Source organism: Ranitomeya imitator, chromosome 3, assembly GCF_032444005.1.
Source record: "Ranitomeya imitator isolate aRanImi1 chromosome 3, aRanImi1.pri, whole genome shotgun sequence".
Lineage (NCBI taxonomy): Eukaryota > Metazoa > Chordata > Amphibia > Anura > Dendrobatidae > Ranitomeya > Ranitomeya imitator.
The window spans coordinates 678,191,750-678,218,356 of NC_091284.1; the positions used below are offsets into that span (position 1 = coordinate 678,191,750).

At 45.0% G+C, this 26,607-nt stretch overlaps 1 protein-coding gene across 1 annotated transcript in view; it reads right to left on the reverse strand.

Moving 5' to 3' along the window:
• Positions 1 to 26,607, reverse strand: part of LOC138670761 (protein LBH-like) — an 86,707-nt gene that overhangs the window by 39,870 nt on the left and 20,230 nt on the right. The window contains exon 3 of the mRNA XM_069758387.1: positions 18,753 to 18,939. Within this exon, the coding sequence (XP_069614488.1) occupies positions 18,753 to 18,939 (187 nt within the window). The remainder of the gene's footprint in view (positions 1 to 18,752; positions 18,940 to 26,607) is intronic.

Here is a 26,607-nt window from a genome sequence, read left to right on the forward strand (position 1 = left end):
GTCACACTGTGTATTGGAGACTGTGGGGCTCATACTTTATATGGGAGGCAATCTGAGGCTTATGCTGTATATGGGAGGCTATGTTGGACTCATAATTTATATGGGAGGCTATGTGGGGCTCATGCTGTATATAGGGAGCTATGTGGGGCTCATGCAGTGTATATGGAGGCTATATGGGGCTCATGCTATTTATGGGGGCTATGTTGGGGCTCATGCTGTATATAAGAGGCTATATGGTGGCTCACTCTGTATATAAGAGGCTATATGGTGGCTCATTCTGTATATAAGAGGCTATGTTGGGGCTCAAACTGTATATAGGAGGCTATATAACGGGTCATACTATATATATAGGAGGCTATGTGGGGCTCATACGAAATATAGGGGGCAGTGTGTTGTCTGTTACGGTATTTAGGGGGCTGCGTGTGGACTCTTATGTTGTTTAGGAAACTGTGTGTGGCTCATACAGTATACAGGGGATGTCAGTGCAGCGCCCCAGAGTCCTGGTTCATTGCAGTAATGTTATTCTTCCACCAGGGGGAGTGATGTTACGTCTGAAGGCAATGAAGGAGATATTCTGTTCAGGTATCACAGCCACACACACACTTCACATGCCAGTCCACCAGGGGGAGCTAAGGGTTCTATCTATTAGGCCACTCCTCACATAGGGTAAAACTGGAGGGTTGGTTAGGAAGTTAGTCAGTATCAGAAGGAGGGGAGAGTTCCTGGCTGGGGACCGATGAGGAAAGGTCTCCCGGTCGAGCTGGCTGGGGTGATCCCTGGTCAGATCCAGACTGAAGTCTGAGGAGAAGAGAAGGAAGGACACGGAGCTGTGCCTGCAACCCATGCGTCAGCATCCTAAGAAAGGACACGAAAGGAATTGTGCTGTACTGAGTGAGAAAAGAAGTCATAGCAACAGGAGTGAAACATCAGTGGGAGACCAGCTAGAAGCAGGCTGCCTCCATCTGAAGCGCAGATCCGGTGGCCAGAATACCGAGAGAGTAAAGAGCTCTATGCCGTTACTTCAGAGACCGGCAGGGCAGTTGATTCCAAGTTGGCTGTCCGACCTTTATACCTAAGAAGACACAGTGGCAATTTGGGGTCGGGGCGTCTCTAGGGTCCCTATAAACAAGCCTCAGGCCATCAGTCATACGGGTTTTGTCCTATCCGTACCATCTGGGGGACAGAGAGAGAGAAGTAACAACAGTGAGGACCTTATGGTAGCTTATGCAAGTAGGGACCTACTACGTTACTGTGCGCAAGGGGAAGGCTATTGAATTCCTCCTGGACAAGGGGACTTTGGATTTGCCTTCAGACCGGCCGGACTCTGCCTACCCTGTGGTCCCTACTCTGGACTGTGGATGCTGAACCTTCAGTAAAAGGTAAAGAGACTGCAACCCTGTGTCCTCGTTATTCACTGCGCCTTGCACCATCCACCACCTACACTCTGGGAAGCCCTGGGGACATACTTCACCTGTAGGAAGGTATACCATCTAGCTGCCATAACATCACCCCAGTGGACCCCTAAGCAGCGTCGGTCACCCTGACCGAATACCACAGGTGGCGTCACGAACATTATCCCTTTAAAGACCTTTCCCCCCAATCTACAACGGACGTTCCCCTAGGGCCACGGACCGGGTCAGCCACCGTGACATTCCCACTGAGAACAGAGGGACCCGGTACCGAGTACCCCATTGCCTTACTATGGGGGAGGGGGGGGGCGAGCCATCAGCATACTTAATTCTGCTCAATATTAAGTGACACAATGAATATTAATATAAAATAATCATAATTAATATGTTAATATTAATTTTGAGCATAATTAATTTCAGCCTATTGGTTTGGCCTCCACAACAGTCACAGTCTCTCATGTGGCCCCTTGGGAAAATTAATTGCCCACCCCTGGTATACAGGGTCTGAATTTCTTTAAGGGTCTAAATTAATTTTAGGTGTGGTCTGGGGTCAGAATTAAGGCTCAATCAGTCCGACATTTTGTCACAATGAACAGCGTGACCACAGCTCTCCAGACTCAAGCATGACAGCCTTATTGAAACACATGAAGCTGTCACGCTTTGGCTAGGAGTCAGTAGGCAGTCTGTGCATTAAAGTCCCATCTCAGACCAAATTGTACAGGTGTCTAAATGAGCCATTAGTTGGATAGCACAGCAGCCTTGCAGCGCTGGAGTCCTGGGTTCAAACCCCACCAAGGACAACACCTGCAAAGAGTTTGTATGTTCTCTCTGTGTTTGCGTGGGTTTCCTCCGGGTACTCCGGTTTCCTCCCACATTCAAAAAGACATACAGATAGGGAATTTAGATTGTGAGCCACAACGGGGACAGCAATGATAATGTGTGCAACCTGTAAAGCGCTGCGGAATATGTTAGCTGTTGTGAATTCTGTTGTCAAGCTCCCTCCTGTGGTCATGAATGGTACTTCGGCTGGTTCTGTCCATGGGCTTCCTCTGGTGGTTGTGAGTGGGGCTGCGGCTTCTGAGTTTCCTTCCACAGGTGACAAGGTTAATTCGTTAGCTGGCTGCTCTATTTAACTCCACTTAGATCATTGCTCCATGCCACCTGTCAATGTTCCAGTATTGGTCTGTTCGCTCCTGGATCGTTCTTGTGACCTGTCTTCTTCAGCAGAAGCTAAGTTCCTGCTTGTTTTTCTCTTGTTTGCTATTTTTCTGTCCAGCTTGCTATTTTGATTTTTGTCTTGCTTGCTGTAAGCTCTGGAACGCAGAGGGGCGCCTCCGCACCGTGAGTCGGTGCGGAGGGTCTTTTTGCGCCCTCTGCGTGGTTTTTTTTTTGTAGTTTTTGTGCTGACTGCAAAGTCACCTTTCCTATCCTCTGTCTGTTCAGTAAGTCGGGCCTCTCTTTGCTAAATCTATTTCATCTCTGTGTTTGTGATTTTCATCTTAACTCACAGTCATTATATGTGGGGGGCTGCCTTTTCCTTTGGGGAATTTCTGTGAGGCAAGGTAGGCTTTATTTTTCTATCTTTAGGGCTAGCTAGTTCCTTAGGCTGTGACGAGTTGCATAGGGAGCGTTAGGAGCAATCCACGGCTATTTCTAGTGTGTGTGATAGGATTAGGGATTGCGGTCAGCAGAGTTCCCACGTCCCAGAGCTGGTCCTGTATTATTGTAACTATCAGGTCTTTCCGTGTGCTCTTAACCACCAGGTCCATTATTGTCCTAACCACCAGGTCATAACAGTACAGGTGGCCCAAAGTATTAATGCATCTCAATAGAGGGATAAGAGAAGTTCTGAGACCATTTTTTTTTCTTTCCACTGTGTTTTGCCTTTCTTTTCCCCTAGACCTCTGGGTGGTTCAGGATACAGGTGTAGATATGGACATTCAAGGTCTGTCCTCTTGGATGGATAATCTCACTGCAAGGGTACAAAACATTCAAGATTTTGTGGTTCAGAATCCAATGTCAGAGCCTAGGATTCCTATTCCTGACTTGTTTTTTGGGGATAGATCTAAGTTTCTGAATTTCAAAAATAATTGTAAATTGTTTCTTGCTTTGAAACCTCGCTCCTCAGGTGACCCTGTTCAACAAGTGAAAATCATTATTTCTTTGTTACGTGGCGACCCTCAAGACTGGGCATTTTCCCTTGCGCCAGGAGATCCGGCATTGCGTGATGTTGATGCGTTTTTTCTGGCGCTTGGATTGCTTTATGATGAACCAAATTCAGTGGATCAGGCTGAGAAAATCTTGCTGGCTCTGTGTCAGGGTCAGGATGAGGTAGAGATATATTGTCAGAAGTTTAGGAAGTGGTCTGTACTCACTCAGTGGAATGAATGTGCCCTGGCAGCAATTTTCAGAAAGGGTCTCTCTGAAGCCCTTAAGGATGTCATGGTGGGATTTCCCATGCCTGCTGGTCTGAATGAGTCTATGTCTTTGGCCATTCAGATCGATCGACGCTTGCGTGAGCGTAAAGCTGTGCACCATTTGGCGGTATTATCTGAGCATAGACCTGAGCCTATGCAATGTGATAGGACGTTGACCAGAGCTGAACGGCAAGAACACAGACGTCGGAATGGGCTGTGTTTTTACTGTGGTGATTCCACTCATGCTATCTCCGATTGTCCTAAGCGCACTAAGCGGTTCGCTAGGTCTGCCACCATTGGTATGGTACAGTCGAAATTTATTTTGTCCGTTACTCTGATTTGCTCTTTGTCATCCTATTCTGTTATGGCATTTGTGGATTCAGGCGCTGCCCTGAATTTGATGGACTTGGAGTTTGCTAGGCGCTGTGGTTTTTTCTTGGAGCCCTTGCAGTATCTTATGTTATGACTGCAATCCAGTAACACAGTGTGCCAGTAATCAGAGCACATACAGTGATTTGACAAAAACCCAAAAACAATAGAACGAGCTCTGAGACGTGGAATCTCTGTAGACCGCAATACCTGAACCTATCCTACACACAACTAAAGGCGGCTGTGGATTGCGCCTGACACTACCTATGCAACTCGGCACAGCCTGAGGAACTGACTAGCCTGAAGATAGAAATACAAGCCTGACTTGCCTCAGAGAAATACCCCAAAGGAAAAGGCAGCCCCCCACATATAATGACTTTTAGCAAGATGAAAAGACAAAACGTAGGGATGAAATAGATTCAGCAAAGTGAGGCCCGATATTCTAGATAGAGCGAGGATAGCAAAGAGAACTTTGCAGTCTACAAAAAACCCTAAAGCAAAAAACCACGCAAAGGGGGCAAAAAGACCCACCGTGCCGAACTAACGGCACGGCGGTACACCCTTTGCGTCTCAGAGCTTCCAGCAAAAACGAATAGACAAGCTGGACAGAAAAAACAGCAACAGAAGCAAAGAAGCACTTATCTAAGCAAAGCAGCAGGCCACAGGAAAGATCCAGAAGCTCAGATCCAACACTGGAACATTGACAAGGAGCAAGGAAGACAGAATCAGGTGGAGTTAAATAACAAGGCAGCCAACGAGCTCACCAGAACACCTGAGGGAGGAAGCCCAGAAGCTGCAGTACCACTTGTGACCACAGGAGTGAATTCAGCCACAGAATTCACAACAGTACCCCCCCCCCTTGAGGAGGGGTCACCGAACCCTCACCAGAGCCCCCAGGCCGACCAGGATGAGCCACATGAAAGGCACGAACAAGATCTGGAGCATGGACATCAGAGGCAAAAACCCAGGAATTATCTTCCTGAGCATAACCCTTCCATTTAACCAGATACTGGAGTTTCCGTCTAGAGACACGAGAATCCAAAATTTTCTCCACAATATACTCCAATTCCCCCTCCACCAAAACAGGGGCAGGAGGCTCAACAGATGGAACCATAGGTGCCACGTATCTCCGCAACAACGACCTATGGAATACATTATGTATGGAAAAGGAGTCCGGGAGGGTCAGACGAAAGGACACAGGATTGAGAATCTCAGAAATCCTATACGGACCAATAAAACGAGGTTTAAATTTAGGAGAGGAAACCTTCATAGGAATATGACGAGAAGATAACCAAACCAGATCCCCAACACGAAGTCGGGGACCCACACGGCGTCTGCGATTAGCGAAAAGTTGAGCCTTCTCCTGGGACAAGGTCAAATTGTCCACTACCTGAGTCCAGATCTGCTGCAACCTGTCCACCACAGAATCCACACCAGGACAGTCCGAAGACTCAACCTGTCCTGAAGAGAAACGAGGGTGGAACCCAGAATTGCAGAAAAATGGAGAGACCAAGGTAGCCGAGCTGGCCCGATTATTAAGGGCGAACTCAGCCAACGGCAAAAAGGACACCCAATCATCCTGGTCTGCAGAAACAAAACATCTCAGATATGTTTCCAAGGTCTGATTGGTTCGTTCGGTCGGGCCATTAGTCTGAGGATGGAAAGCCGAGGAAAAAGATAGGTCAATGCCCATCCTACCACAAAAGGCTCGCCAGAACCTTGAAACAAACTGGGAACCTCTGTCAGAAACAATATTCTCAGGAATGCCATGCAAACGAACCACATGCTGGAAGAACAAAGGCACCAAATCAGAGGAGGAAGGCAATTTAACCAAGGGCACCAGATGGACCATTTTAGAAAAGCGATCACAGACCACCCAAATGACTGACATCTTTTGAGAAACGGGAAGGTCAGAAATGAAATCCATCGAAATATGTGTCCAAGGCCTCTTCGGGACCGGCAAGGGCAAAAGCAACCCACTGGCACATGAACAGCAGGGCTTAGCCCTAGCACAAATCCCACAGGACTGCACAAAAGTACGTACATCCCGTGACAGAGATGGCCACCAGAAGGATCTAGCCACTAACTCTCTGGTACCAAAGATTCCTGGATGACCAGCCAACACCGAACAATGAAGTTCAGAGATAACTTTACTAGTCCACCTATCAGGGACGAACAGTTTCTCGGCCGGACAACGATCAGGTTTATTAGCCTGAAATTTTTGCAACACTCGCCGCAAATCAGGGGAGATGGCAGACACAATGACTCCTTCCTTGATGATACTCGCCGGCTCAGATAAACCCGGAGAGTCGGGCACAAAACTCCTAGACAGAGCATCCGCCTTCACATTTTTAGAGCTCGGAAGGTACGAAATCACAAAATCGAAGCGAGCAAAAAATAACGACCAACGGGCCTGTCTAGGATTCAAGCGCTTGGCAGACTCGAGATAAGTAAGGTTCTTATGATCAGTCAATACCACCACGCGATGCTTAGCTCCTTCAAGCCAATGACGCCACTCCTCGAATGCCCACTTCATGGCCAGCAACTCTCGGTTGCCCACATCATAATTACGCTCAGCAGCAGAAAACTTCCTGGAAAAGAACGCACATGGTTTCAACACTGAGCAACCAGAACCTCTCTGTGACAAAACCGCCCCTGCTCCAATCTCAGAAGCATCAACCTCGACCTGGAACGGAAGAGAAACATCTGGTTGACACAACACAGGGGCAGAACAAAAACGACGCTTCAATTCCTGAAAAGCTTCCACAGCAGCAGAAGACCAATTAACCAAATCAGCACCCTTCTTGGTCAAATCGGTCAATGGTTTGGCAATGCTAGAAAAATTACAGATGAAGCGACGATAAAAATTAGCAAAGCCCAGGAACTTTTGCAGACTTTTCAGAGATGTCGGCTGAGTCCAATCCTGGATGGCTTGGACCTTAACCGGATCCATCTCGATAGTAGAAGGGGAAAAGATGAACCCCAAGAATGAAACTTTCTGCACACCGAAGAGACACTTAGATCCCTTCACGAACAAAGAATTAGCACGCAGGACCTGGAAAACCATTCTGACCTGCTTCACATGAGACTCCCAATCATCTGAGAAGATCAAAATGTCATCCAAGTAAACAATCAGGAATTTATCCAGATACTCACGGAAGATGTCATGCATAAAAGACTGAAAAACAGATGGAGCATTGGCAAGTCCGAACGGCATCACTAGATACTCAAAATGACCCTCGGGCGTATTAAATGCCATTTTCCATTCAACTCCTTGCCTGATTCTCACCAGATTATACGCACCACGAAGATCTATCTTAGTGAACCAACTAGCCCCCTTAATCCGAGCAAACAAGTCAGATAACAATGGCAAGGGATACTGAAACTTAACAGTGATCTTATTAAGAAGGCGGTAATCAATACACGGTCTCAGCGAACCATCCTTCTTGGCTACAAAAAAGAACCCTGCTCCCAGTGGTGATGACGATGGGCGAATATGTCCCTTCTCCAGGGATTCCTTCACATAACTGCGCATAGCGGTGTGTTCAGGCACGGATAAATTAAATAAACGACCTTTAGGGAATTTACTACCAGGAATCAAATTGATAGCACAATCACAATCCCTATGCGGAGGTAGGGCATCGGACTTGGGCTCTTCAAATACATCCTGATAATCAGACAAGAACTCTGGGACCTCAGAAGGAGTGGATGACGAAATAGACAAAAATGGAACATCACCATGTACCCCCTGACAACCCCAACACGACCACATCATGCAGATTATGTAGCACCAGAAAGCGAATAACTTCCTGATGTGCAGGAGCCATGCACATGGTCAGCTGGGCCCAGTACTGAGGTTTATTCTTGGCCAAAGGTGTAGCATCAATTCCTCTCAACGGAATAGGACACCGCAAAGGCTCCAAGAAAAACCCACAACGTTTAGCATAATCCAAATCCATCAGATTCAGGGCAGCGCCTGAATCCACAAACGCCATGACAGAATACGATGACAAAGAGCATATCAAGGTAATGGACAGAAGGAATTTGGATTGTACAGTACCAATGACGGCAGACCTATCGAACCGCTTAGTGCGCTTAGGACAATCAGAAATAGCATGAGTGGAATCACCACAGTAGAAACACAGACCATTCAGACGTCTGTGTTCTTGCCGTTCAACTCTGGTCATAGTCCTATCGCACTGCATAGGCTCAGGTTTAATCTCAGACAATACCGCCAGATGGTGCACAGATTTACGCTCGCGCAAGCGATGACCGATCTGAATGGCCAAAGACATAGACTCATTCAAACCAGCAGTCATAGGAAAACCCACCATGACATCCATAAGAGCCTCAGAGAGACCCTTTCTGAACAAAGCTGCCAGCGCAGATTCATTCCACAGAGTGAGTACTGACCACTTCCTAAATTTCTGACAATATACTTCTATATCATCCTGACCCTGGCACAAAGCCAGCAAATTTTTCTCAGCCTGATCCACTGAATTAGGCTCATCGTACAGCAATCCGAGCGCCAGGAAAAACGCATCGACACCACTCAATGCAGGGTCTCCTGGCGCAAGAGAAAATGCCCAGTCCTGAGGGTCGCCGCGCAAAAAAGAAATAATAATCAAAACCTGTTGAACTGAATTACCAGACGAATGAGGTTTCAAGGCCAGAAATAGCTTACAATTATTTTTGAAGCTCAGAAACTTAGTTCTATCACCAAAAAACAAATCAGGAATAGGAATTCTTGGTTCTAGCATAGATTTCTGATCAATTGTATCTTGAATCTTTTGTACATTTATAACGAGATTATCCATTGAAGAGCACAGAGCCTGAATATCCATGTCCACAGCTGTGTCCTGAAGCACCCTAATGTCTAGGGGAAAAAAAAGACTGAACACAGAGCTGAGAAAAAAAAAATGATGTCAGAACTTCTTTTTTCCCTCTATTGAGAATCATTAGTTTTTGGCTCCTTGTACTGTTATGACTGCAATCCAGTAACACAGTGTGCCAGTAATCAGAGCACATACAGTGATTTGACAAAAACCCAAAAACAATAGAACGAGCTCTGAGACGTGGAATCTCTGTAGACCGCAATACCTGAACCTATCCTACACACAACTAAAGGCGGCTGTGGATTGCGCCTGACACTACCTATGCAACTCGGCACAGCCTGAGGAACTGACTAGCCTGAAGATAGAAATACAAGCCTGACTTGCCTCAGAGAAATACCCCAAAGGAAAAGGCAGCCCCCCACATATAATGACTGTTAGCAAGATGAAAAGACAAAACGTAGGGATGAAATAGATTCAGCAAAGTGAGGCCCGATATTCTAGATAGAGCGAGGATAGCAAAGAGAACTTTGCAGTCTACAAAAAACCCTAAAGCAAAAAAACACGCAAAGGGGGCAAAAAGACCCACCGTGCCGAACTAACGGCACGGCGGTACACCCTTTGCATCTCAGAGCTTCCAGCAAAAACGAATAGACAAGCTGGACAGAAAAAACAGCAACAAAAGCAAAGAAGCACTTATCTAAGCAAAGCAGCAGGCCACAGGAAAGATCCAGAAGCTCAGATCCAACACTGGAACATTGACAAGGAGCAAGGAAGACAGAATCAGGTGGAGTTAAATAACAAAGCAGCCAACGAGCTCACCAGAACACCTGAGGGAGGAAGCCCAGAAGCTGCAGTACCACTTGTGACCACAGGAGTGAATTCAGCCACAGAATTCACAACAATCCTATTCCATTGAGAGGAATTGATGCTACGCCTTTGGCCAAGAATAAGCCTCAGTACTGGACCCAATTGACCATGTGCATGGCTCCTGCACATCAGGAGGATATTCGCTTTTTGGTGTTGCATAATCTGCATGATGTGGTCGTTTTGGGGTTGCCATGGCTACAAGTCCATAATCCAGTATTGGATTGGAAATCTATGTCTGTGTCCAGCTGGGGTTGTCAGGGGGTACATGGTGATGTTCCATCTTTGTCTATTTCGTCATCCACCCCTTCTGAAGTCCCGGAGTTTTTGTCGGATTACCGGGATGTATTTGATGAGCCCAAATCCAGTGCCCTACCTCCTCATAGGGATTGTGATTGTGCTATTAATTTGATCCCTGGTAGTAAGTTTCCTAAGGGCCGACTGTTAAATTTATCTGTGCCAGAACACGCCACTATGCGGAGTTATATAAAGGAATCCTTGGAGAAAGGTCATATTCGCCCGTCGTCATCACCGTTAGGAGCAGGGTTCTTTTTTGTGGCCAAGAAGGATGGTTCTTTGAGACCTTGTATTGATTAACGCCTTCTTAATAAAATTACAGTCAGGTTTCAGTATCCTTTGCCGCTGCTGTCTGATTTGTTTGCTCGTATTAAAGGGGCTAGTTGGTTCACCAAGATAGATCTTCGAGGGGCGTATAATCTTGTGCGTATTAAACAGGGCAATGAATGGAAAACAGCATTTAATATGCCCGAGGGCCATTTTGAGTACCTGGTTATGCCATTCGGGCTTTCCAATGCTCCATCAGTATTTCAGTCCTTTATGCATGACATCTTCCGAGAGTACCTGGATAAATTCCTGATTGTATATTTGGATGATATTTTGGTCTTCTCGGATGATTGGGAGTCTCACGTGAAGCAGGTCAGAATGGTGTTCCAGGTCCTTCGTGCGAATTCTTTGTTTGTGAAGGGGTCAAAGTGTCTCTTTGGAGTTCAGAAGGTTTCATTTTTGGGTTTCATTTTTTCCCCTTCTACTATCGAGATGGACCCTGTTAAGGTCCAGGCCATTTATGATTGGACTCAGCCGACATCTGTGAAGAGTCTGCAAAAGTTCCTGGGCTTTGCTAATTTTTATCGTCGCTTCATCAGTAATTTTTCTAGTGTTGCTAAACCGTTGACTGATTTGACCAAGAAGGGTACTGATGTGGTCAATTGGTCTTCTGCGGCTGTGGAAGCTTTTCAGGAGTTGAAGTGTCGTTTTTCTTCTGCCCCTGTGTTGTGCCAGCCAGATGTTTCGCTCCCGTTTCAGGTCGAGGTTGATGCTTCTGAGATTGGAGCAGGGGCTGTTTTGTCGCAAAGAAGTTCTGATGGCTCGGTGATGAAACCATGTGCCTTCTTTTCTAGAAAGTTTTCGCCTGCTGAGCGCAATTATGATGTTGGCAATCGAGAGTTGTTGGCCATGAAGTGGGCATTCGAGGAGTGGCATCATTGGCTTGAAGGAGCCAAGCATCGCGTGGTGGTCTTGACGGATCACAAGAATTTGACTTATCTCGAGTCTGCCAAACGGTTGAATCCTAGACAGGCTCGTTGGTCGCTATTTTTCTCCCGTTTTGATTTTGTGGTTTCGTACCTTCCGGGCTCTAAGAATGTGAAGGCTGATGCCCTGTCAAGGAGTTTTGTGCCCGACTCTCCGGGTGTTCCTGAGCCGGCGGGTATTCTCAGAGAGGGGGTAATTTTGTCTGCCATCTCCCCTGATTTGCGGCGGGTGCTGCAAAAATTTCAGGCTGATAGACCTGACCGTTGCCCAGCGGAGAAACTGTTTGTCCCTGATAAATGGACTAGTAGAGTTATCTCTGAGGTTCATTGTTCGGTGTTGGCTGGTCATCCTGGAATCTTTGGTACCAGAGATTTGGTGGCTAGATCCTTTTGGTGGCCGTCTTTGTCACGGGATGTGCGTTCTTTTGTGCAGTCCTGTGAGACTTGTGCTCGGGCTAAGCCCTGCTGTTCTCGTGCCAGTGGGTTGCTTTTGCCCTTGCCGGTCCCGAAGAGGCCCTGGACGCATATTTCTATGGATTTTATTTCGGATCTCCCTGTCTCTCAAAAGATGTCGGTCATTTGGGTGGTTTGTGATCGCTTCTCTAAGATGGTCCATTTGGTACCCTTGTCTAAATTGCCTTCCTCCTCTGATTTGGTGCCATTGTTTTTCCAGCATGTGGTTCGTTTACATGGCATTCCGGAGAACATAGTTTCGGACAGAGGTTCCCAGTTTGTTTCGAGGTTTTGGCGATCCTTTTGTGCTAGGATGGGCATTGATTTGTCTTTTTCCTCGGCTTTCCATCCTCAGACAAATGGCCAAACCGAACGAACTAATCAGACTTTGGAAACATATCTGAGGTGCTTTGTTTCTGCTAATCAGGATGATTGGGTGTCCTTTTTGCCTTTGGCTGAGTTCGCCCTTAATAATCGGGCCAGCTCGGCTACTTTGGTTTCGCCGTTTTTCTGCAATTCTGGTTTCCATTCTCGTTTCTCTTCAGGGCAGGTTGAGTCTTCGGACTGTCCTGGTGTAGATACTGTGGTGGATAGGTTGCAGCAGATTTGGACTCATGTGGTGGACAATTTGACATTGTCCCAGGAGAAGGCTCAACGTTTCGCTAACCGCCGGCGTTGTGTTGGTCCCCGAATTCATTTTGGGGATTTGGTTTGGTTGTCATCTCGTCACGTTCCTATGAAGGTTTCCTCTCCTAAGTTTAAGCCTCGTTTCATTGGTCCGTATAAGATTTCTGAGGTTCTCAATCCTGTGTCATTTCGCTTGACCCTTCCAGCTTCTTTTGCCATCCATAATGTGTTCCATAGGTCGTTGTTGCGGAGATACGTGGCGCCTATGGTTCCCTCCGTTGATCCTCCTGCCCCGGTGTTGGTCGAGGGGGAGTTGGAGTATGTGGTAGAGAAGATTTTGGATTATCGTGTTTCGAGACGGAAACTCCAGTACCTGGTCAAGTGGAAGGGTTATGGTCAGGAAGATAATTCCTGGGTTTTTGCCTCTGATGTTCATGCTGCCGATCTTGTTCGTGCCTTTCATTTGGCTCATCCTGATCGGCCTGGGGGCTCTGGTGAGGGTTCGGTGACCCCTCCTCAAGGGGGGGGTACTGTTGTGAATTCTGTTGTCAAGCTCCCTCCTGTGGTCATGAATGGTACTTCGGCTGGTTCTGTCCATGGGCTTCCTCTGATGGTTGTGAGTGGGGCTGCGGCTTCTGAGTTTCCTTCCACAGGTGACGAGGTTAATTCGTTAGCTGGCTGCTCTATTTAACTCCACTTAGATCATTGCTCCATGCCACCTGTCAATGTTCCAGTATTGGTCTGTTCGCTCCTGGATCGTTCTTGTGACCTGTCTTCTTCAGCAGAAGCTAAGTTCCTGCTTGTTTTTCTCTTGTTTGCTATTTTTCTGTCCAGCTTGCTATTTTGATTTTTGTCTTGCTTGCTGGAAGCTCTGGGACGCAGAGGGGCGCCTCCGCACCGTGAGTCGGTGCGGAGGGTCTTTTTGCGCCCTCTGCATGGTTTTTTTTTGTAGTTTTTGTGCTGACCGCAAAGTCTCCTTTCCTATCCTCTGTCTGTTCAGTAAGTCGGGCCTCTCTTTGCTAAATCTATTTCATCTCTGTGTTTGTGATTTTCATCTTAACTCACAGTCATTATATGTGGGGGGCTGCCTTTTCCTTTGGGGAATTTCTCTGAGGCAAGGTAGGCTTTATTTTTCTATCTTTAGGGCTAGCTAGTTCCTTAGGCTGTGACGAGTTGCATAGGGAGCGTTAGGAGCAATCCACGGCTATTTCTAGTGTGTGTGATAGGATTAGGGATTGCGGTCAGCAGAGTTCCCACGTCCCAGAGCTGGTCCTGTATTATTGTAACTATCAGGTCTTTCCGTGTGCTCTTAACCACCAGGTCCATTATTGTCCTAACCACCAGGTCATAACAGTTAGCCCTATATAAAAATAAAGATTATTATTATTATTAAGAGTGTATTCACACACTGCAGGTTTTCTTGTAGAAATTTTGGTGACTATCCAATTAATCTCAATAGAATTTGCAGAAATCCATGTGATTGCTGCCAAAATAACCAGATGCAACAAAATCTATGAAAAATTGAATACTGAACTTATAAAGTTATATGAAGCCCAAAATGTGCCAATAAAAATTACAACTTTATCTGTAAAAAAAAAAAGCCCTCAAACAGTCCTATTGATGGAAAAATAAAAGTTATGGGGCTTAGAAAATTGTGAACACATTGTTTTTGTTCAAAGGTGATTTAAGAAAAAAAACATACAAAAACAAAACAATAGACTATATAAAAGGCGATGTAAATTTGATATTGCTGTAATTCACTAATATAGATGATCAAATTACCTAGTCATTTTCACAACATATTAAATGTTGTATAAACAAAACACGAGAAGATTTAGGACATGGTTAGTGCGCGCCCTCTGCCTGAACGTCAGTGCAGAAGACGCTGAAGACGGAGCGGCGGACAGAAAGAGGAAAGGTGAATATTTAAAATGCCGGGGTCTGAGCGACGGAGAGATGAGTATGTGATTTTTTTTATATAGCAGCAACAGCAAATGGGGCAAGTGTCTGTATGGAGCAACTTATGGGGCCATAATTAACATTTGTGCAGCACTATATAGGGCAAATATCTCTATGGAGCATCTTATGGGGCCATAACGTTTGTGCAGCACTATATGGGGCAAATATCTTTATGAAGCATCTTATGGGGCCGTAATCAACATTTGTTCAGCATTATATTGGGCAAATGTGTCTATGGAGCATCTTATGGGTCCATTATTAACTTTATGCAGCATTATATGGGGCATATTTTAATATGGAGCATCTTATGGGACCATAATCAACATTTGTGCAGCATTATATTGGGCATATTTTATTATGAAGCATCTTATGAGGCCCATCATGAACTGTATGGAGCATTATATGGGGCTCCTGATTCAATATGGATATTCAAAAACACTTGACCTACTGATGTCTCAATTTTACTTTTATTGGTATCTATTTTTACTTTTGAAATTTACCGGTAGCTGCTGCATTTCCCACCCTAGGCCTTTTACTCGAGTCATTAAGTTTTCCCAGTTTTTTGTGGCAAAATTAGGAGGGTCGGATTATACTCGGGTCGGCTTATACTCGAGTATATACGGTAGTTTAAACTGGATACGCTGGGAAATTGGGAGCCAATGAAGGGATTTGCAAAGAGGGGAAGCAGGAGTGTAGCGAGGAGAGAGATTAATCAGTCGGGCGGCAGAGTTAAGGACGGACGGGAGGGGTGCGAGAATGTTAGATGGTAGGCCACAGAGGAGGATGTTGCAGTAATCGAGGCGGGAGATGATTAGGGCATGCAAGAGCATTTTGGTAGAGTGACGGTTGAGGAAAGGAAGGATTCTGGAAATATTTTTTAGCTGGAGGCGACAGGAGGTGGCGATAGCTTGGATGTGCGGTTTGAAGGACAGGGAAGAGTCAAGGGTTATTCCGAGGCAGCGGATTTTGGGGTCAGGGGAAAGTGTGTTTTAATTTATTTTGATAGATATATCAGGTAGGGAAGATATGCGAGATGGAGGAAAGATAATTAGTTCAGATTTGTCCACAGTGAGCTTGAGGAAGCAAGAGGAGAAGGAGGAGGATATGGCTGATAGACTCTCTGGGATTCTAGAGAGCAGAGAGGTGACATCTGGGCCAGAGAGGTAGATCTGAGTGTTTGTTACGTATAGACATGGAGTCTGGAGTTGTTTGTGAGAACCATGAATCTGGAGCCGGGATGACAGAAGCAGAAGGTACCCTGGAATCTAATGTGTGTGTTCTACTTGATATCTATCACATGCAATAGACATAACTTGGTGTTTCCTTTGTGGGGTGCCAGGGTGCAGCGACGCAACAGCTCCTTTCCACAATTATCACCCTAGCCTCCTCACATAACAATATGGCTACAAGGCTAGATATGTCACGTGACAGCAGTTATCTGACAAGTCTTGCAATCAAAACCACTTCTGCGACTTGTCTACGACTTGCTATTACGCGACTATTTTAGAGCACTGATTTTGCTGGAAATAAAACAAACAAGTTGCAGACAAGTGACATCGCGTGCGAATTACATTGACGTCTAAGGCAAGATGTTTCCAACTTAATGTTTCCAAGTCAAAGAAGATGGCACCGCCAGCGCCTGCGCAGTATCATCTATCAGCAATTGCAAATAGCTGCTACATGTCTCTGACCTTTCCGACGCCTGCGCACTGCTGTACTTTGTCTGCCCTCAACAGGGCAGAGCAAAGTACGCCTGCGCCGGAGCCGTGGCTGAAGATCAGAAGAGGACGTCTTGTAATGAAGATGGGAGGCGCCGCAGCGGACCAGAGACACCCATCCGACCTGACCAGCAGCGGGACCGCCCCTGGGTGAGTATAATATAACGTCTTTTTCTCCTCTTTCAGGTAACATCGGGGGCTTATCTACAGCATTACAGAATGCTGTAGATAAGCCCCTGATGCCGGTGGGCTTACCTCACCCGCGATTTTCGGGGTGACAGGTTCCCTTTAATCTCCCATTCAAGTGAAATTTACCAAAGACAGCCAAGCGCAGTACATCTGTCATGGCTGCATGGTGCGCACAGTATAGTGGTACTGAAGACAGTCTAAAGTAGTGCACAGACTTCCACTTACATGAATCATAATCTGGATGAGCGCTAAGAAGGGACCGTTTCCTGCAGAACCACTCTTGGGGCTCACATGAGCACATTGCAATTTTGTGTGCACAGAGTTATACAAAGATTCGCAAAATGCCCCCATGTAGAAAATGGTCTACGAGATCATTGTATTGCCACATGGTGGTACAGTATGGCATCCAGAACAAGGCCATGTATGTTGGTTCTTAAGGAATATGAATAACTTTGAGGGATTTTTTTTTACTTGTGGAAAATTCATGCACTTTGGGCTGGAATAAATTTTGTACTTGGGTTTTATTAAAACTGTAGTACTGTGTGCCTTCCATAGCCCCTATGTAGCATGGTCTAGTGTTTCCTGCACTATGAGTTATCTAAGAATCCATCAAACAGCCCGTTCTATCAAGGTTATGTAAGGGTGTATTTACATTGGGCAATGGCAGCCATTAAAAATGTCCTAGCCTGTGTAGACAAGCAAATAGTACTTTCCATGCGCCAAATGATGTGCTGAAAGCTTCGAAGTAAGTTGACCAGACTAACAAGTCTTTTGAGCCTGTTTACACTGGCCGATTGTTGGGAAACGTTCATACGAATGTTCATTACTGATATAATCGCCAAGTGTCAATACTCCTTAAATCTTATATTTGTCTGTTTCTGAGCTTCTCTCAGCTGCTTTAGGATCATATGAAAGCGCAGACCTCCTTTTATGTGACTTGTCTTGTGGTCATAAATCAGCTGATAGGAGCTCAGTAAAAGACAGATAAAATAGTTACAAACTCTCCTTCAGAAGAGTTTACAGATGGATTCTTAGTTAATCTCCTTTGCAGCAATCACTGAAACAAACAGCCTTAAAAGCCACATAAAACAACGTTTTTAATAAAACCGATGAGCAAAATTATTTTAGCCCTAAAACACAGGCATTTAAGTAAAAAAAAAAATTGCCTCCAAAGGTGTCCATATCTTTTAAGGTGCCAATTAGTGATGAGCGAGTATGCTCGTTAGTCGAGTTTCTCCGAGCATGCTCGTTCACCACTAGTGCCAATACATCAGATCTCTTACCACTGCTCTATACACATCAACATTCAGTCCGGCCAACTTCAATATAAGTTGTATGGAACTCGTGTCTCTGTTGTCAACTGATCACAAAGACCATTTTTTTTCAATTTAGAGGACATGTTTGGCAGATGATAAATCATACAGGAGTAATTAAGATTACTTGAAAAAGGCCCAGAATGACTTTCCTATAACTTTTTGCAAATCATATCTACTTTAGAGAGCCACCAGAGACATTTAATACAAATATGTGAATAATATTAGTAATTTACTGTTTTATTGATATACTTTCTGCTTCCAAATTATTTCTCCTGATTCTGATCACAACGACATAAAAATCCAAACGTTTACCAAAGACACCTAAATGCAGTACACCTCCAACCAAAATGTTAGCTAATGTTATAGGGAATCTGTCAGTAGGATAAACCCCCACAAAATGCATTTATGAGCATGCGGATCTTTGAAATGTAAATCAATCAGCACCTTTATATCGTCTATCTGTTGCTGCATTCGTGGGTAATTTGTGTTTTTATTCATATGCAAATGAGGGGTTAACTGTTTTAGGTATGACAGAGCACTTAAACAGTCTCTGCTTTCCTTAGTTGATGATAGCTCACTTTCTATTTTTCTTCCCTAGTGCATGATGTCACACAGACTGTGAGATATCATGCAAGATAAAGGGGCTGGTTCTGGGTAGGTAAACAATCTTGGGAGGCAGAGGCTTGTTAAGTGCTCTGTCACACCCTGAGTATTTAATAACTCATTTAAATATGAATGAAAATGCTAATTACTTGGGAATGCAGCCACAGATAAAAGATATAAAGGTGTCAATGGATTTACATTTAAAATACCTGTGTGCCAACATATATGGTTTGAGAGTGTTGTTCTTACTGACAGATTACCTTTAAAGATAGCAACATTTATACCCACATCAAAGAGTATTAATTTATCAGCTATGCCTGACAGTTTTGTCTCTAGTGCTACAAAGTTATAAATTGCAACACATTTCTATAGCTTTCCTAAATCTGTAACATAGTTATGCTCTTTAGTACTTAGACAATAGGTTTATAGTTAGTAAAAATCACCTTCGTCTGTTTTTTCTTCCTCTACATCATCATCACCCTGCTCTCCTTCTCTTCTTGCAGACTCTGGCGGCCATCGCAGCTCACCACTTTCTACATCAATTAAACCTGTTGGCTCTACCACAATGGAGGGCAACCTTCCTCTCAGCTTCACTGGGACCTCCTCTTCTTCACAAGGGTCAGGGAAGATCTAACAGAAGTGCAGAAAAGAAAAATCACTCAGAGCAACTTACAAGGAAGGGAAATGTTAGTAAGAAAACATCAGTAGGGCAAATCACATTCCTTTTTGTAACCTTGATCAGATGATACATTGTTGCAAATTAGACTTAATCCTGTTCACACAATGTAGCTTAAAACAATTTATTTTGATGTAGGAATTGCTGCAGTTTTGTTTTACAGAGTATTATGCCTTATCCTGTACTTTTATTGTGATTTTCTATAAAAGCTTTTCTAACAACACTAACTAGAATAAAACTAACTAAAACTGTTTTTTTTTAAGTAAAACCATAACCAAAAATGTATGTTGTATTTTAATATCAGGGATGATCTTCCCGAATCTCGATCCTGGCAGCTCCAGCAAACAACTGATATTGCAGGGGAAGCGACTGTCAGCCAGGAATTAAAAAGTGATGCATGCAATAATGGCCACGGCAGAGTCAATGTGGTATTTTATCGTAATCATTCATATGAATGACCGTCCATGTAATATATGGTCGACGCAAATCTGCAGACACTCCTACAGAGCAGCTCTCTGTTCTGGATCATAGAGGAGGCATATCAACATGGTTTGCTCACGTTAGGTGTCACTTTGAAAGAATAGAACTAATTAATAGAGATAAGCGAACGTGCTCGCCACTATTCGGTACTTGCCCGAGTATCGCTATGCTCGGTGTACTCGGCGAGCAGCGAGCATTTCCGGGTTATTCGGCGGTAACTGGTGTCTCCACCCAGCAGTTTTGGTGGACTTTAGAGACCGCAGCCATCTTTGTTGTGGTCGTGCAGTGATTGGCTGGGCCGTACAGCATCATCCCAAGTATAAGAGACCAGGCGCCGCTCTGCTCGCCGCATTCTGTTACTGTTTCAGCGAGAGTAAGGAGAGCTGCTGCCGAGGTAGGGTCAGAATCGTGGTTTTAGAGTTAGCGTAGATCTGCAACTCTTACATCCACAACTCTTCAGAAACCAACAGTCCTTTTTACGGCTAATTCGTGGGTCCCGATATTGCAGCGCTAGGTAGGCACATCATATCCACATCAGTGCAAGGCCTGCAGGCACTGTATGTGCGTCCATTGCTCCCACTGCATCCTTCCTAAAGCTCCATAACTGCCTGCTGCTGCAGCTTCTTTACTATATACCTAGTTTGATTTGTATTTTATTTTCAAAAAATGTACCCCCAAAAAACTAAAATATACAGTCTGTTCAGTCCTCAGACTGAGGCATGTTGAGAAATCATAGTTTGTCAGGCATACGTAGCATAGTGTGAGTGCTAGCCTTGTGGCATTTTTTGTGTGTTTTAAATTCACCTAAAAAGGCCTCATATATCTGCGTGCTCCAACTTTGTGCATTGTAGGCCGGTGGACCCATTGTTTGCTGTCTGATACTCTAATTCTATACAGCACTATTTCGCTTCCAAAATAAAAAAAAAGCCACATATTTGCCAGTGTGGTATTTCCGTGACAGCCCTCATATATCTGCGTGCTCCAAGTTTGCTCATATTAGGCCAGTGTACCCCTTTTTTTGCTGTCCGATACTCTAATTCTATACAGCACTATTTAGCTTTAATTTACTTCACAAAAAAGCCCCCAAAAATTGAATACAGTTTGTTCTATCAGGCTGAGGCCTGGCTGGTGTTTGGGTTGGAAAAATTGTAGATTGGCAGGCATACTGATCAGATATTATTTCGCTACTAATAAATATATTTGTGTTGAGGATTTGAAATAATGCATTAGTCCATTTAAAATGGGCAAGGCAAGGGGAAACGGACGGGGAAGTGGACGCGATGATGATGGTGTATGCAGAGGACGAGGCCATGGCCAAGGTGAAAGTGGGCAACAAGAAAGACCCACATCTTCTCGCTCGCCCTTCCTGTCCCAGTTTCTTGGGGACCGCAGCACACCACTATTGAAGCCAGAGCAGTGTGAAACGGTTGTTGGTTGGAAAGCGGATAATGCTTCCAGTCACTTAGCCACCACCATCAACACCATGTCTTCCACATGGTCAAGTCTGTGTAGCCGTGAGTGTGGCCCGGATATTCCTCGCCCTGATCCTAACTACCCCCCCCCACCACCACCACCACCACCATGCCAAGTGCCCTGAGACAACTGATCCCACACTTGGACACTTTGAAGAGCTTTTCAGTTTTCCATTTCAAGATTCCGGACTCTCAGCCAGTAAAATTCAAGTGGGGACAGATGATATCGCATGTTGAGCTGCCCAAAGCTTTGACCAGCCCCAGTCACACGAAGGTGATGGTGGGAAAGTGTCACAAAAAGTGGGCGATGATGAGACACAATTGCTCGAAAGTCAGGAGGAGGAGCAGGGTGCGGATGTGAAAGACGAGGTGTTGGATGACATAGTGAGTGACCCAACCTGGCAGGAAGACATGCATAGCGAGGACAGCAGCACACAGGGGGAAGGAGGCATATCCCCCAAACAGGCAGGAAGAGGCAATGTGGTGGCCACAGACAGAAGGCGTGCATCCGTTCCCCGTAACACCAACATGAGTGAAGTTGCCATTCCACCTGTGAGATCTTCCCGAGTCTGGTTGTTTTTTAACCCCTTTCTGCCATTAGACGTACTATTGCGTCCATGTGGGGTGGGCTTTACTTCCCAAGGACGCAATAGTACGTCATATGCGATCGGCAGCGCTCACGGGGGGAGCGCCGCCGATCGCGGCCGGGTGTCAGCTGTTTATCGCAGCTGACATCCGGCACTATGTGCCAGGAGCGGTCACAGACCGCCCCCGGCACATTAACCCCCGGCACACCGCGATCAAAGATGATCGCGATGTGCCGGCGGTACAGGGAAGCACCGCGCAGGGAGGGGGCTCCCTGCGGGCTTCCCTGAGCCCCCCGCAGCAACGCGATGTGATCGCATTGCTGGGAGGGTCTCACCTCCCTCCCTGCTCCCTCCAGCCCCGGATCCAAGATGGCCGCGTATCCGGGTCCTGCAGGGAGGGAGGTGGCTTCACAGAGCCTGCTCAGAGCAGGCACTGTGAAGGCTGCAGCGCTGCATGTCAGATCAGTGATCTGACAGAGTGCTGTGCAAACTGTCAGATCACTGATCTGTGATGTCCCCCCCTGGGACAAAGTAAAAAAGTAAAAAAAAAAAATTTCAAATGTGTAAAAAAAAAAATATTCCAAAATAATGAAAAAAAATATATATATTATTCCCATAAATACATTTCTTTATCTAAATTAAAAAAAAAAACAATAAAAGTACACATATTTAGCATCGCCGCGTCCGTAACGGCCCGACCTATAAAACTGGCCCACTAGTTAACCCCTTCAGTAAACACCGTAAGAAAAAAAAAAAAAAAAACGAGGCAAAAAACAACGCTTTATTATCATACCGCCGAACAAAAAGTGGAATAACACGCGATCAAAAAGACAGATATAACTAACCATGGTACCGCTGAAAACGTCATCTTGTCCCGCAAAAAACGAGCCGCCATACAGCATCATCAGCAAAAAAATAAAAAAGTTATAGTCCTGAGAATAAAGTGATGCAAAAATAATTATTTTTTCTATAAAATAGTTTTTATCGTATAAAAGCGCCAAAACATAAAAAAATGATATAAATGAGGTATCGCTGTAATCATACTGACCCGAAGAATAAAACTGCTTCATCAATTTTACCAAACGCGGAACGGTATAAACGCCTCCCCCAAAAGAAATTCATGAATAGCTGGTTTTTGGTCATTCTGCCTCACAAAAATCGGAATAAAAAGCGATCAAAAAATGTCACATGCCCGAAAATGTTACCAATAAAAACATCAACTCGTCCCGCAAAAAACAAGACCTCACATGACTCTGTGGACCAAAATATAGAAAAATTATAGCTCTCAAAATGTGGTAACGCAAAAAATATTTTTTGCAATAAAAAGCGTCTTTCAGTGTGTGACGGCTGCCAATCATAAAAATCCGCTAAAAAACCCGCTATAAAAGTAAATCAAACTCCCCTTCATCACCCCCTTAGTTAGGGAAAAATTTAAAAAATGTATTTATTTCCATTTTCCCATTAGGGCTAGGGTTAGAGTTAGGGCTAGGGTTAGGGCTAGGGCTAGGGCTAGGGTTAGGGCTAGGGTTAGGGCTAGGGTTAGGGTTAGGTTTAGGGCTAGGGTTAGGGTTAGGGCTAGGGTTAGGGCTAGGGTTAGGGCTAGGGTTAGGGTTAGGGCTAGGGTTAGGGTTAGGGTTAGGGTTAGGGCTAGGGTTAGGGCTAGGGTTAGGGCTAGGGCTAGGGTTAGGGTTAGGGCTAGGGTTAGGGCTAGGGTTAGGGTTAGGATTAGGGTTAGGGCTAGGGTTAGGGCTAGGGCTACAGTTTGGGTTGGGGCTAAAGTTACAGTTAGGGTTTAGATTACATTTACGGTTGGGAATAGGGTTGGGATTAGGGTTAGGGGTGTGTCAGGGTTAGAGGTGTGGTTAGGGTTACTGTTGGGATTAGGGTTAGGGATGTGTTTGGATTAGGGTTTCAGTTATAATTGGGGGGTTTCCACTGTTTAGGCACATCAGGGGCTCTCCAAACGCGACATGGCGTCCGATCTCAATTCCAGCCAATTCTGCGTTGAAAAAGTAAAACAGTGCTTCTTCCCTTCCGAGCTCTCCCGTGTGCCCAAACAGGGGTTTACCCCAACATATGGGGTATCAGCGTACTCAGGACAAATAGGACAACAACTTTTGGGGTCCAATTTCTCCTGTTACCCTTGGGAAAATACAAAACTCGGGGCTAAAACATATTTTTTGTGGGAAAAAAAAGATTTTTTATTTTCACGGCTCTGCGTTATAAACTGTAGTGAAACACTTGGGGGTTCAAAGTTCTCACAACACATCTAGATTAGTTCCCTGGGGGGTCTAGTTTCCAATATGGGGTCACTTGTGGGGGGTTTCTACTGTTTAGGTACATTAGGGGTTCTGCAAACGCAATGTGACGTCTGCAGACCATTCCATCTAAGTCTGCATTCCAAATGGCGCTCCTTCCCTTCCGAGCTCTGCCATGCGCTCAAACGGTGGTTTCCCCCAACATACGGGGTATCAGCGTACTCAGGACAAATTTGACAACAACTTTTGGGGTCGAATTTCTCCTCTTACCCTCGGGAAAATACAAAACTGGGGGCTAAAAAATAATTTTGGGGGGAAAGATTTTTTTTTTTAATTTTCACGGCTCTGCGTTACAAACTGTAGTGAAACACTTGGGGGTTCAAAGCTATCACAACACATCTAGATGAGTTCCTTAGGGGGTCTAGTTTCCAAAATGGTGTCACTTGTGGGAGGTTTCTACTGTTTAGGTACATTAGGGGCTCTGCAAATGCAATGTGACACCTGCAGACCATTCCATCTAAGTCCTCATTCCAAATGGAGCTCCTTCCCTTCCGAGCCCTCCCATGCGCCCAAACAGTGGTTCCCCCCCACATATGGGGTATCAGCGCACTCAGGACAAATTGGACAACAAATTGTGGGGTCGAATTTCTCCTGTTACCCTCGGGAAAATACAAAACTGGGGGCTAAAAAATAATTTTTGTGGGAAAAAATTTTTGTTTTATTTTTACGGCTCTCCATTATAAACTTCTGTGAAGCCCTTGGTGGGTCAAAGCGCTCAGCACACATCTAGATAAGTTCCTAAGGGGGTCTACTTTCCAAAATGGTGTCACTTGTGGGGGGTTTCTACTGTTTAGGTACATTAGGGGCTCTGCAAACGCAATGTGACACCTGCAGACCATTCCATCTAAGTCTGCATTCAAATGGCACTCCTTCCCTTCTGAGCCCTCCCATGTGCCCAAACAGTGGTTCCCCCCACATATGGTGTATCATCGCACTCAGGACAAATTGGGCAACAAATTTTGGGGTCCAATTTCTCCTGTTACCCTCAGGAAAATACAAAACTGGGGGCTAAAAAAATAATTTTTGTGGGAAAAAAATTTTGTTTTATTTTTACGGCTCTGCATTATAAACTTCTGTGAAGCACTTGGTGGGTCAAAGTGCTCACCACACCTCTAGATAAGTTCCTTAGGGGGTCTACTTTCCAAAATGGTGTCATTTGTGGGGGGTTTCAATGTTTAGGCACATCAGTGGCTCTTCAAACGCAACATGGCGTCCCATCTCAATTCCTGTCAATTTTGCTTTGAAAAGTCAAACGGCGCTCCTTCCCTTCCGAGCTCTCCCATCCACCCAAACAGTGGTTTACCCCCACATATGGGGTATCAGCGTACTCAGGACAAATTGTACAACAACTTTTGGGGTCCAATTTCTTCTCTTATCCTTGGGAAAATAAAAAATTGGGGGCAAAAAGATAATTTTTGTGAAAAAATATGATTTTTTATTTTTACGGTTCTACATTATAAACTTCTGTGAAGCACTTGGTGGGTCAAAGTGCTCACCACACCTCTAGATAAGTTCCTTAGGGGGTCTACTTTCCAAAATGGTGTCACTTGTAGGGGGTTTCAATGTTTAGGCACATCAGTGGCTCTTCAAACGCAACATGAGGTCCCATCTCAATTCCTGTCAATTTTGCATTGAAAAGTCAAACGGCGCTCCTTCCCTTCCGAGCTCTCCCATCCGCCCAAACAGTGGTTTACCCCCACATATGGGCTATCAGCGTACTCAGGACAAATTGTACAACAACTTTTGGGGTCCAATTTCTTCTCTTACCCTTCCTTGGGAAAATAAAACAAATTGGAGCTGAATTAAATTTTTTGTGAAAAAAAGTTAAATGTTCATTTTTATTTAAACATTCAAAAAATTCCTGTGAAGCACCAGAAGGGTTAATAAACTTCTTAAATATGGTTTTGAGCACCTTGAGGGGTGTAGTTTTTAGAATGGTGTCACACTTGGGTATTTTCTATCATATAGACCCCTCAAAATGACTTCAAATGAGATGTGGTCCCTAAAATAAAATGGTGTTGTAGAAATGAGAAATTGCTGGTCAACTTTTAACCCTTATAACTCCCTAACAAAAAAAAATTTTGTTTCCAAAATTGTGCTGATGTAAAGTAGACATGTGGGAAATGTTATTTATTAAGTATTTTGTGTGACATATCTCTGTGATTTAATTGCATAAAAATTCAAAGTTGGAAAATTGCGAAATTTTCATAATTTTCGCCAAATTTCCGTTTTTTTCACAAATAAACGCAGGTACTATCAAATAATTTTTACCATTGTCATGAAGTACAATATGTCACGAGAAAACATTGTCAGAATCACCAGGATCCATTGAAGCGTTCCAGAGTTATAACCTCATAAAGGGACAGTGGTCAGAATTGTAAAAATTGGCCCGGTCATTAACGTGCAAACCACCCTTGGGGGTAAAGGGGTTAAAGACTCTGCCCATAACCCCAAACAGGCCATTTGCAGCACCAGCCATGCACGCTTCAGCAGGGGTAGCAGAACAACCAGCATGACCATCCCCAGCATGATCAGGCACATGGCAGCAAAGCACCCGACTTTGTGGGCCGAACCCAAGGCTCCAGGACCACTGCCTGCAGGTCACACCACTGCTTCTTCCACTGTTTTGTGGATAAGCCAATCCCCAGTACACCGTGCATGTGAAGATGCCTCTACCCCTGCACCTGTTGTGGCCCACAGTCAATCAGCACCATCATCAAGCCCGTCCACGTCCTTGTCCCAGCACAGCCTTCAGTTGTCTATAA